Source organism: Lampris incognitus, chromosome 1 (genome assembly GCF_029633865.1).
Source record: "Lampris incognitus isolate fLamInc1 chromosome 1, fLamInc1.hap2, whole genome shotgun sequence".
Classification (NCBI taxonomy): domain Eukaryota; kingdom Metazoa; phylum Chordata; class Actinopteri; order Lampriformes; family Lampridae; genus Lampris; species Lampris incognitus.
In genome coordinates, this window is record NC_079211.1 from 14,171,076 (window position 1) to 14,184,067 (window position 12,992).

The window sequence follows — 12,992 nt, forward strand, 5'->3', positions numbered from 1 at the left end:
TGCTGACGCCCAGACCACGGTTCTGAGGTTTTGGCCATACAGAACGTCAGCGGTTTGTGGTCCACGAAAGCGGTGAACTGTCGGCCCTCCAATAGGAACCTAAAGTGTCTGGTTGCGAGGAAGAGACCCAGTAGTTCCCTATCAAAGGTGCTGTATTTGCGCTCGCTCTCACGGAGTTGTTTACTGAAGAACGCCAACGGCTGCCAGCCCCCCCCCACCCACTGCTCACACACGGCCCCCACGGCGTAGTCGGAGGCATCCGTTGTAAGGGCTATGGGGGCGGCAGGCGACGGGTGAGCTAGCAGCGCAGCGTTGGCCAGCGCGGTCTTGGCGGCCACAAAAGCCTCGTCCATCCCCGAAGACCAGTCCAGCTCGTCCTTAGACTTCTTACCCCGCAGGGCCTCATACAGGGGACGCATGATGTGGGCGGCACGGGGCAGGAAACGGTTATAAAAGTTCACCATGCCCAGGAATTCCTGCAGCGACTGTACAGTGCGGGGGCGGGGGAACATGGTGACAGCCTCAACCCTGGCAGGGAGGGGAACGGCCCCCTGTGGAGTGATGTGGTGCCCGAGGAAGGTGATGGACGACTCCCCGAACTGACACTTAGCTGGGTTGATGATGAGGCCGTGTTCGCTGAGCCTGTCAAACAGCTGTCTGAGGTGCGTCATGTGTTCCTTCGCCGACGCGCTGGCCACGAGGATGTCGTCTAAGTACACAAACAAAAATGGCATGTCACGGAGCACAGAATCCATAAGGCGCTGAAACGTCTGCGCCGCCCCTTTAAGGCCGAAAGGCATACGTAAAAACTCAAAGAGCCCAAAGGGTGTGATGACAGCCGTTTTTGGGACATCCAGTGGGTGGACCGGCACTTGGTGATACCCCCGCACTAAGTCGATTTTGGAATAGATGGCAGCGCCCGCCAGGTGGGTAGAGAAATCTTGTATGTGCGGTATGGGGTACCGGTCGGGGGTCGTGGCATTGTTTAGGCGACGGTAGTCCCCGCACGGGCGCCAACCCCCGTTGGCCTTAGTATCCATGTGAAGAGGGGAAGCCCACGGGCTGTCAGAACGGCGGACAATGCCGAGGCGCTCCATAGTCGAAAACTCCTCCCTGGCTATTGCGAGCTTGGCCGAGTCGAGGCGTCGGGCCCGGGCGTAAACTGGGGGCCCCACTGTGGTGATATGATGTTCCACGCCGTGCTTGGCCACCGCCGAGGAGAAGGTGGGTGTGGTCAGCTCGGGGAAATTTGCGAGCAGGCGTTGGTATGGATCCCCGGTGGAGAGTGTGTTAGCGAGGCACAGCGCTCCAGCGCCCCCAAGCGTGCAGGGGTATGACGCAAAAGAGACGGCATCAATCACGCGACAGTTTTTAACATCCACCAGCAGGTTGAAAGCACAGAGGAAATCCGCACCTAGGAGCGGGGTGGATACAGCAGCCATCACAAAGTCCCAGCCGAAACGTCGGCCGCCAAAACACACGTCCACATGTCTGATACCGTACGTCCGAATGGACGTGCCGTTGGCGGCGTCCATCTGGGGGCCGTGACTGTCGGTCATTGTGTCCACAGCTTGTGCTGGTAGTATGCTGCGTTGAGCGCCAGAGTCAACCAGCAGCCGCCGGCCCGACAAGGAGTCTCTGATGAACAACAGCTTGCAGTCACGGCCGGCGCCCATAGCCGTTAACAAGCGCCGGCCTTGGCGTTTCCCTGAACCCTGTAACTGCAGGGTTTGCGACACCGTTTTGCTTTTGCCCCAAACCTGGCATGGTAATAACAGAGCCCGTCGTCAGGTTGGCGGCGGGCTGTCACCGCAGCCGCGGTGTCCATATAGTCGTACACAGGTGGTGGTGGGGCGGTCTGGGGGGGAGCAGGGCATGCACAAACTGTTGCCGGTTGGCCAGGAAAACCCTGTCTGCTTCAGCAGCCAGAGAACGGTAGTCCTTGGAGGCGGCGAGAGGAGAACTGGCCAGTGCTGTGCGTACAGGTGCGGGGAGCTGCCTCAGAAAAATGTGTGTGAAAAGAAAGGCCGGATCAGCCGATCCCAGCACAGACAGCATTTTTTCCATTAAATCAGACGGTTTGCCGTCGCCGAGGCCATTCGGGGACAGTAAACGGTCTGCCTTCTCCAGCTCCGACAGTTCAAATAGTTTCAGGAGGAATGTCTTTATAGCATCGTACTTGCCAGCAGCTGGCGGAGCTTCCAACAGTGTCAATGCTCGCGCCGTTGTCGATGCGTCTAACGCCGCCACTACGTGGAAGTACTGCGTTGCATCCTGCGTTATCCCTCTCAGCTGGAACTGGGCTTCCACATGTTGAAACCACGGCCGTGGATTATGCTGCCAAAAGTCGGGTAGCTTCACAGTAGCGGTGTAAATGCTAGCGTTAGCAATAGCCATGTTGTTAGCACCGGCGTCGTCGTTGTCAAACATACTCGTATTAGTTGTTCGATCACGTCGGGGTCACCAATGTGGAGTTAGAAAACAACGAGACAGGAGACGTGAGAGTAGACGTAGTCGAGGTAGTTTACTAGCTCCAACTTTTCTTGTCATATATTCGACAACGACACTGAACTCTCTGGACCGGAAGCGGAAGTGCATTCTCTCTTAGGTGAATGTCTCTAGTTATATAGATGTGGGTCACCACAGTAGCTTAATTGTTTGTGTGGTTGAATTGTTTGTATTCAACAAAAGTTGAACTGTTTGTACGGTTATGAGATCGAGGCTGGAGTCCAATTATGACCTCAAGCATCATGACATAAGAAAGCTCATGGAATCGTTGTCAAATTTGAGGAAGGCTAGGCATTAACAACTCAAACTTTGGTTTGGCAGTTGCTCTACTAGGACAGTATCACATTTGGAGCTGTTACTTATGTATGTTCAATCACAATACTTATTTGTGTAAGAAACGGATGCGTACCAGATATGAAATGTTCTCTGCAAATCGTCGCGTCTGATATTTGCTCTTCTGACCACGTCTTCCAGTCCTCCCGACGGATCGCGTGAATCCACACCTGTCTTCTTCGTTTTTCGATTGGAGTTTTCCCTTTCAGCATGCGATAAAAATGCAGATGCTTGTTTTCACCATCTTTACGATTTGTGCAACCGACAGCGCAACAACTGTGAGGCGTTTCGTTTCGTTTTAAATCAATTTCTCCGCCTCTTTTTGCCTCATAATCTGCGCACGCACATTTGGCGCTTGTAAATAAGGGAACACGTCTATTGTTCTCTGGTTGGGAGCAACTACAACCGGCTGTTTTTCCTCCAACTCCGGGTGGAAACGTGAAATATGCTTTCTCGTGTTGGTTGTGTTCCCAAAATATTTTATTTTAACTAGACACAACTTGCATACAGTGTGCCTCTTGTCCAGGGCCCTTCAACTTCATAGAAGCCAAAATGCTTCCATATGCTGGCTTTTAAGCCAGAAGGTGCCGGTCGGATTTTATCCAACTTCTGTTGCTGGCGCTCAACCATCCTCACCAAAACTGAAGAAGTAGCCTAGTTTAGAACGTAAAGACGACGCACATGTTTTACGTCCGTTACGTGTCACCATCCAATTGGTTCGGCGGCAGCCGTACAGCCCAGTAAAGAATGAGATTTTAAGTTTTCATTTTCTGCATCGAGCCATGACCTTTTATGGAGGAATATCGATGCATCTAAGAATCGACCGACCAGAGGATGGGCTAGTGCAGCGACCAGGACACATACCCACATCCGGCTTCCCACCCGCAGACACGGCCAGTTGTGTCTGTAGGGACGCCCCACCAAGTCGGAGGTAACACGGGGATTCGAACCGCCGATCCCCGTGTTGGTAGGCAACGGAATAGACCGCCATTGCTACCCAGACGCCAAATTGATGCCATTTAACTGCATAAATAATCAGGGTTTGAAAACTGCTATCCATCACTGTTTATGGAACCGATATCGAAACAGTCGCTTTTTAAATGTAGTCGCGGTCCAGCCATGGTACAAGGTTTTAACCTGGTCTTGTTTGCCTGGAACACCAACCGCGTCTGTGTTGCGTGTGGCTGGGTGCCATTTTACGAGGAGATAGCAAGTAGGCTACTTTGGAAAATGGGTAAGTTCGAGTGGCGAATTAACTAGATCGTTTTAACTAGAGGATCATGGATACACATTAAATTGATTGATTTATTTTAATGTGCAATGAAAAAATTACCCCACAAGGTTGCATTACTGCGTTGCTTTGACTCTGGTACAATGAAGTATATATTTGAATAATTTTTGAACAGATTGTGCTCGTTATTTTACAGTTCGATGTAGTTTTTACCTGTTGGAGGGCCGCATATCTGCACGTCGCGCCACGTCCGTGCCTGGTGTATGTAGGGCGTAAGTTAAGTCTTAATTGGGGTTTTTTTAAGAATTCATACACACTGCACCACTTCCGCCAGTGCGCCACCAGAAAGAAATGTCCCCCGAAGTATTTCCGGTTGCCGAAATTCGATGGCTAAGATGGCTGCAGAATGAGACTAAGTTTCTTAAATGGATATATTCCCCTTACTTTCAGTTTATCAAAGTAAAGGACGAACATAATTTATCACAATTTGATCCTTTGTCTGCATGCCCATCCCTGTGTACAAGGACATTCATTTATTTAAAAAGGTCTAGGCTATTTAATTGTTCGATATCATCACACTATTGTTAAGCAGTTAATCGAAACTGTTTTAAGGCTACAGCTTCATTAAGCCATACAATATTACATACCACTGGATTTATAATGAACTGCAATAAACTTGAGCTTCCGTGCTTACCCGCTATGAAACATTACCCTCTTCCATTTGATAATGGACCTACTCGTACTTCTGCAGTTATTTAGGTGAAAGTAACGCCAAAGTAGTGTAGTAATTGTTCGTTACTCTACACGTGAAGTAATGTTAAAGTAATTTATTACATTCAAACGAAAGTAACTAGTAATATGTAATGTATTACATTTTGAAAGTAACTTGCCTGCTCCCCACTGAAATCAAGTGCCCGCAATGACAGGCTAAAGGGAATTTATTTTTTTGCCTTTAATAAAGCCAAGTATTTCTGGTATGCTCAGTTTTGTTTTGACGTTAGACCAAGTTACAACCAAACAGTTTTATTAAGCATGAAAGGAGCAAATATATTTGAAGGCATATGATAGTGTATGGTTTTGAAATATCTGTTCCACTGGCCACAAGATTAGTTTTCAAATTAAGGGGATGCAAAAGCTGGTGTACATTAGTTGGTAAATTTGATGCTATAAATATTGTAAGGGTTAAGGTTTTGACAATTAGTTAAAGTTGAGATAGTAACAAAACCACAGGTTTATTCACCTCATTCTATATTACAAATTGTAATGTAATTCATTTTTAATGCCATTGTCCTTAAGTTGACCTGATTTAACTTCCCTGAGGACATGGAGGTCAGTGATGGAGAATGAGGCTCTGATGTTGTTTTTGGCTCTGGCTGCAGTGATAATAAAGGAGGAAAAACAGAAGAGAGGAGACTAGCTGAACCTCAAAGTAATTTCTTGCTCTCTTTTTCCACTGTCTGTTTTTCTCTCTCTAGCTAATTGCTGAGGACTGGCCGTTCGGCGTCTACCTCTGTAAGATGATGCCATTCATTCAGAAAGCTTCAGTGGGAATTACTGTCCTCAGCCTGTGTGCCCTCAGCATTGACCGGTAAGTACAGTACTATAACCACAAACACACACAGCACACACATTCAAACACACACTACACTCGCCCATACATCAGCAAGTAATCCATGCAATCTGTGTGTGTATAGCTACCATGCGGTGACGTCGTGGAGCAGGGTGAAGGGGATGGGGATTCCTCTGTGGAAAGCTATAGAGGTGACACTAATCTGGCTTGCAGCAGTGTTGTTGGCTGTCCCTGAAGCTCTTGCATTCGACATGATGGAACTGCCTTACAGGGGTAACAAGCTACGCGTTTGTCTGCTGCATCCGGAGCAGAGCGGTAGCTTCATGAAGGTGGGTATTTCAACACATTGGGTTTTCAGCCTGAGACCGGGACACACTTCTGTGATGTGAGTGATGCACGTAACAGGCACTACACAAAGAGGTTTCTGGGAGAGAAGGGTGTTTTGAGGAAGAAGGGGTTTCCGTGACTGTGGCACATTTCGATTTCACAGATTCCCCACGCCTCCCATGAAAGATAAAAATAAAACAATGAACAGAACAAAAAAGTGGATACATGCTGAGGCTTTTCGTGTTTTGTTTTGTTTGTTCTTTTTCCTTGTTTCCATTTTCCGACTTCTCTAGCAATTTCTGTGTGAACTGATTTTGTAAACACTACGCTGTCCTGTGTGAGCACACGCAAGCTTCAAGTAGGAAAATGCCCGCATGCAAATCAGTCTCATCTCATCGCATCGCACGTGCTGCCAATCACACCGTTTAACCGTAAATCTAAGATTAGCCACTTACACACTGTTCTTAATTTGTTTTTTCTATCTCTAACTAAAAGTGCTGCTGCTGTTTTCTTGGCTAGGTTTCTCTTTTCAATGAAATTCTAGATCCAAACTTGCTTAACATGATTCAAAGTTCAGTAAGAAGACCCAGCAGACTGGAAACACTATGAACCCAATAAACCTTGGCACGGTTATAAATCAGGTCAATCTATTCCATTTGATAAGCAACAACATGCTATTTTTATGTGTTTCGTGCTATTTTTATCGAGTAACACATATTGCATTACGAGTCATTCCTCTCGTAATTCCAAAGTGGGTCAGTTTTTTTTAAGTTCACCAGTCAGTCAAAATCTTCAATTCACGATATGAGCAACAACCAGTATGATTTAATGTCTATGTATCATTACCAAAAGAGTTTCCAAAAAGAAAAAAAAAATCCCGAACCATTCCCATTACATGCCCTTCTTGTTTGAGTAGAGGAGTCTCAAGGGAAATTTAAGGGAACAGATGTCAATCTGCTGAGCCCTGACCTCATTGGCTAGGTTATTACTGATTAAGAAGTGAAGCCTCTTCTGAGGAATTATTTTAGTTTTCACCAACGACGTGACAGCTCTGACAAACACTGAAACTCAGTAAGGGAGTGGGAAGACAAACTAAAACCATACTGTTCACAACTAAAAGTGTACTATAATCTCATCATATTCAAGAGCCAACTGTCAAGAAACATCTTGTCCGTAATAAATTCATGCTCCCTTTGCAGATGTAGAGTTTATGTTTTCTCACTGGGTTCTTTTCTCTCCAGTTCTACCAAGATGTGAAGGATTGGTGGTTGTTTGGCTTCTATTTCTGCCTGCCGTTGGCCTGCACGGGAATCTTCTACACGCTCATGTCCTGTGAAATGCTCAGCCGCAAGAAAGGCATGCGCATTGCACTCAATGACCATATGAAACAGGTATATGATGCACTAAGCCAGTATTCTTACCAGTGGTGGCTGGGCAGTACAGGGCGCTGGGGCGCTGCCCACTGCAAATATCAAGAGATGAAAATCTACTTAAACATGTTAACTATAATTTAGTTGTATAATGCAAATATTTATGAAATAAACGGGTTTTCCCATCTGTGAGCGCCTGTCAGCAGCCATTAGATATTCCAAATGGTATTTGGTTGATTTCTGTCCGAATACATATACTTCCTGGGTGAGGGGCACCAGCCAAACGATACCTTATGTAAGCCCTCAAACTTTTGGTGAGCCCGTGACCTGAGGCTGCTTCTGATTGGATTCTTCAGATTTGAATGATGCCCCAGACACTCCCACTTTTATTGGCAGCGAATTGGCATTGTTTTAATGTTTTTTGATCTAATGTGATTGGACAATTCTCGTGGCTGTCAATCATGTTCACACCCACCATGATGCCTTGACTGTCAATCATCCGCCGTCTACAAACCCTGATAAAATCTATAGGCTCCATTGTCCTTCTTAATAACTCTGTGACTGTGTGGACATTAAAGCAGCTGTCAGGTGTGCTGCGCCAAGGTAAATTGTGCCCCCCCCCCAAAATTTTTGAGCACCAGCCGCCACTGATTCTTATGTACTCTATACGACATAAGACATGGAGAGACTGAGGCAGCCAAAAGCATTCATCTCTACTATTCATCTGTGTGTGTGTTTGTATATATGTGTGTTCCTGTGAGTCTAGAGACGGGAAGTAGCTAAGACGGTGTTCTGCCTTGTGTTAATATTTGCGCTGTGCTGGCTGCCTCTACACCTCAGCCGCATACTGAAGAAAACAATCTACGACCAAAATGACCCCAACCGCTGTGAACTTCTCAGGTATGTAACACGGGGGTACCAACACATGCGCACAAATGTGCGCAAATATACTGCCCTAATGTTTAACAAGTTCATGAGAACCCATTGTTCTGTTTTGTGACTTCCTTTTGTCATGACGGTAAACTTTGCCCTGTGCCCTGCCAGCTTCCTGTTGGTGATGGATTACATTGGGATAAACATGGCTTCCCTCAACTCCTGTATTAACCCTATTGCCCTCTACTTTGTTAGCCAGAAGTTTAAGAACTGCTTCCAGGTGAGAGAGCACCCACTGGTATAATAAATATTATGTTATTGCCGCAAATAGTGAACAGGAAGACACTATTGGTGTGCAGGATTCTCTGTGATGGTGTATTGTTCTTGTCCTCCCAGTCCTGCTTGTGCTGCTGGTGCTACAGAAACTCCTCATTAGATGAGCGAGGCTCCGGGGTCCGTTGGAAGGGCTCCTGCCATGGGAATGGGTTGGACCGTACCAGTTCCCGCTCCAGCCAAAAATACAGCTCCTCGTGAACACACACACACACACACACACACACACACACACACACACACACAATTTTCAAAGTGCCAGTCAAAGGCATGGGCGAAACAGGCAGTTGCCTAGGATGGCAACAGGGCTAGGGGCAGCACAGAACAGTGTTTTATCATCATTATTGTAGCTGACATTTTAGAGAAGCCATCAAACTTTTTTTTTTCTCCCATTTTCCTCCCGAATGGTATTTGGCCAATTACCTCACTCTTCAGAGCCGTCCCGGTCACTGCTTCAGCCCCTCTGCCGATCCGGGGAGGGCTGCAGAATACCACATGTATCCTCTGATACATGTGGAGTCGCCAGCCGCTTCTTTTCACCTGACAGTGAGGAGTTTCACCAAGGGGATGTAGCGCGTGGGAGTATCACACTATTCCCCCCAGTTCCCCCCCCCCGAACAGGCACCCCGACCGACCAGAGGAGGGCGCTAGTGCAGCGACCAGGACACACACCCACATCCAGCTTTCCACCTGCAGACATGGCCAATTGTGTCAGTAGGGACGCCCGACCAACCCGGATGCAACACGGGGATTCGAACCGACGATCCCTGTGTTGGTAGGCAATGGAACAGACCGCTACGCTACCTGGGCACCCCAAAGCCATCAAACTTAATCTACTGCCCTGTGCCCTGGCCTCCTACTTGCTCCCCCTCCATCTGCTGACCAAAGACCTCAGTTGAGATATGGGAGAGGGGGCAGGGCGTCACGCTGTGAACCTTTTAAATCAATAGGTCAAACACATTATCTAACCAATTTAAACTCCTGCCTGCCCTTATATAAGCTAAACTACATGTGGAACATAACTCTGGAAGCTATTCAAACGTTTCGAGGTTGTCAGAGAGAGGTAGACTAATTTGTTGTTGAAAACGATGTGTCACGATGAGACACCCTTAGCCATCAGATACACAATATGATAAATATTAGGGTGTCTTTGAGTGATGTTGCTGTGTAAGGTGCCAAAATTTCCAAGACCACACACACACACACATGCACACATAGGAGCTAACACATTACACAGCTCTTCTGACAAAAGCTTGTTACCACTGGGGAAATTCCTGTCACTGGCCATCAGAGTGAGGGGAAATGATGGGAAAAGGAAAAAAAAGTAGCTCTTCCTTTTAAGAAGGACTTCCATTAAATGTGAACTGGTTATAAAGTGAGAGACTTCAGAAGACATGGAACAGCTCCGATTGATGCGTCACACAGTGGGACAGTGCCTTTATTTGTCCAGGCTGTACTCATAACCGCTAAAACAAGACAGCGCGACCATTCTCAACGAAGAAACTCTTCAGAGGAGGCCTACATGTTAATCAGCACGGGCGAGCAAAGTAAACTCAAAATATGTGTATATGTCTGTGCATCATTATTACTTGCAGATCGGAGACCTTTAATTATGTTAGGAGATTTGTCCTTTTCATATAGATTGTTGGTCCCCCCAAAAAATAAAAAAAATTGCAGATATTGTACCATGTTGAAGCTTTAACAACTCCTGGGGTAAGAAGGTAGGGGGTGAACAATACAAATTACTTCTTAGAGAGTTAACAAGGATTGCTATGCACATATTAGCTTGATCAATTATTCTGCTGATCGTTTGGCAGTTACACTGTGAGTCACTGTTAAGCCCCCGGCCAACGAAGAGTTCAGTAACTCCTGATGACATCATAGCGAGGCAAAATGGGCCCTACTGTATGTCTCAATGTCTTGTGACGGACGGTTGATAATCTGTAGTCTCTGGTCTGATAATCATCGCTGCTTTCAAGTCATGTGGAGGGCAGCTGTTGTATAAAAATATCAGCAAGCACGATTCTCATCATGTTACACAGAAATGGTTTGCGGGGCGGGTTGTTTGTTTCTGCAATCAACATGATGTTCTCATTGCTGTATTGCCACTTTGTATAAAATGTCTAATTGTTTCTTTGAATGTAAAATGTATTTTTATACAAAAAAAGAAAAAAACAATCTTATCACGTAATATTACATGGCTTTTTAATCCACATTGTGAGCTATTTAGTTAGGGGTTCGAGGCAGCCTGTTTTTGTGCCGATTTGTTATTTTTCTTCTTCAGAAATGTTGGCGCAAATTCCCGTGAGGCGGTAAATGGTAGAGACGCGAGGTATTTGCCCATCGATTGGAAGTGGCGTTCAAGCGCTGACCCCATTCGGCCTGATGGGGGCGCTACAATCAAAGGTCAACTTTGAAAAGTCATTACTCCTACACCGTAAATCCGATTTACACGAAATTTAGTACAAACAACCATCTGTCCTCAATCTACAAATTCGCACCAAGAACCGCTAAAAACCGCCTGACCAGATTTTCAGCCATTTTGTTTTCTTAAACACATTTTTGACACCTCCTCCTAAACCGCAGGTCCGATTGCTACCAAACTTTCTGTGGATCATTATTGGACCAAACTTGTCAGAAGTTGTAAGCTGGTCAAACGGCATGTTTTCCTGAATCACTATGGGGGCAGAGTACACTGTTAAAAGTAACATTCTGAACTTTTTCATGGAAAAATATTTGATTTAAAAGATGGGGGAAAAAAGTATCTATGGATTGTGCAAGAGCCTGGCCGCCCTGTCAGTCAGTCCTCAGTAACATCGCCTTTGGCAGAAACCACGACTCACAAATGTTTCATACATGCCCAAAAAATGTCAGAGGGTAAATTAATGTCTTCTCATCTCATCAACAGGTTCAAGAAAACATGCCACTTGATCACGGGTGTCCATGTTTTTGCATTAAACCCAAGAGATTTGTTGCTGCGGGTATTGAAATACCCGCCATTCTGGTGTAATGTTCCCAAATGTGACTCTGAAAACGTATCCACAAATAGCAAACATAAATAGATAAATAGATAAATAAAGCAATGTACACGTCCTGCATTTCCTGTTGGACACACGGTCAACTATAAAGTTAGCAAAGAGGGAAAACTGCAGTTTTCACGTGTTAATAGAGAGTAAATATGGTGCAGGGAGATATTTTTTTATTCATCCTAACTGTACTCCATCTGAAAAGAGACATTTCTGTAATCTAAATGTAAGTATTGCAAACGTTGTTACTGAGCATCATGAGATCTGCAAACTTCTTTTTTCTTTTCTTTTTTTCTTTTATAAGTGGTAAGAATTGTGGATTTTGCTGATGTCAAACAGGCCATCAAACCCGTGTTATAACAGTGTTTCCTTGCCTTTGCTGGACCATAATGAAGATGCGGTTGGACCAAACAGATCCTCCTTGTTTGAGCTTAGTTATATTTGGGAAACTAGCAGGCAGTTTGATCGTCATTCAGACCCGACAGTGTCGTACTGGACAAATGGACAAACATTTAGAGATAAAGTGGCATGTGTCATTTATTCATGAGTTTAATGCTCACAGTATTATAGTTTGCAGTAATAAGCAGCCATATATTTCACCATTCATTCTTACTAAACTCAATCCCAGAAGGCACGAGGCAGGAGGACATGCAGGTTGTGGACTTGTCGTAGTAACTGAGTCAATGTCACTCTTCTCTGAGGTCAGAGTTCATACTCACTGCTGATCTGAGAAACCGTGTGAATGTTTTTCAGAGGGACCGCCGAGGACTTTCAGGTTTAAGATGAAAAAAATGCTTTGTAAATAGAAGCCCAGGTGTTTAGAGCAACCTTATCCTTTATATTGTACTTATTTGTTGAGATTATACAGTTATGACTATTATTTTATAGCAGCAGAGTTTTAATCTTACTGTGGAATTAAAACCACCGTACATTACATGGACTTTGGGGTTATTCCTTTTTCAGTGGCTGTGTGTAGTCTAGCACCTTTCTTATATCATCAATACACCGATCAGCCAAAAGATTAAAACCACCTGCCTAATATTGTGTAGGTCCTCCTTGTGCCGCCAAAACCGCTCTGTCCCGTCACGTTATGGACTCCACAAGATCGCTGAAGGTGTCCTCTGGTCTCTGGCATCAAGACGTTAGCAGCAGGTCCTGTAAGTCCTGCACGTTGTGATTTGGGGCCTCCATGGATCGGACTTGTTTTTCCAGCACATCTGTGGGATGTGCTGGAACCTTGAACTCTTTGTCATGTGCCTCAGATCATTCCTGAACAATGTGTGCAGTATGACAAGGTGCATTATCCTGCTGAAAGAGGCTGCTGCCATCAGGGAATACCGTTGCCATGAAGGGGTGTACGTAATCTGCAACAATGTTTGGGTAGGCGATATGTGTCAAAGTAACATCCACGTGAATGCCGG

At 45.7% G+C, this 12,992-nt stretch overlaps 1 protein-coding gene across 1 annotated transcript in view; it reads left to right on the plus strand.

Moving 5' to 3' along the window:
* The window catches only part of LOC130124753 (endothelin receptor type B-like), a 35,707-nt gene extending 23,163 nt beyond the window's left edge, over window positions 1-12,544 (plus strand). Inside the window, exons 3-8 of the mRNA XM_056294130.1 lie at window positions 5,548-5,660; window positions 5,767-5,971; window positions 7,211-7,360; window positions 8,106-8,239; window positions 8,384-8,492; window positions 8,609-12,544. Coding sequence (XP_056150105.1) covers window positions 5,548-5,660; window positions 5,767-5,971; window positions 7,211-7,360; window positions 8,106-8,239; window positions 8,384-8,492; window positions 8,609-8,746 — 849 coding nt within the window. The 3' untranslated portion in view covers window positions 8,747-12,544. The remainder of the gene's footprint in view (window positions 1-5,547; window positions 5,661-5,766; window positions 5,972-7,210; window positions 7,361-8,105; window positions 8,240-8,383; window positions 8,493-8,608) is intronic.
* Window positions 12,545-12,992: the final 448 nt, after the last annotated feature.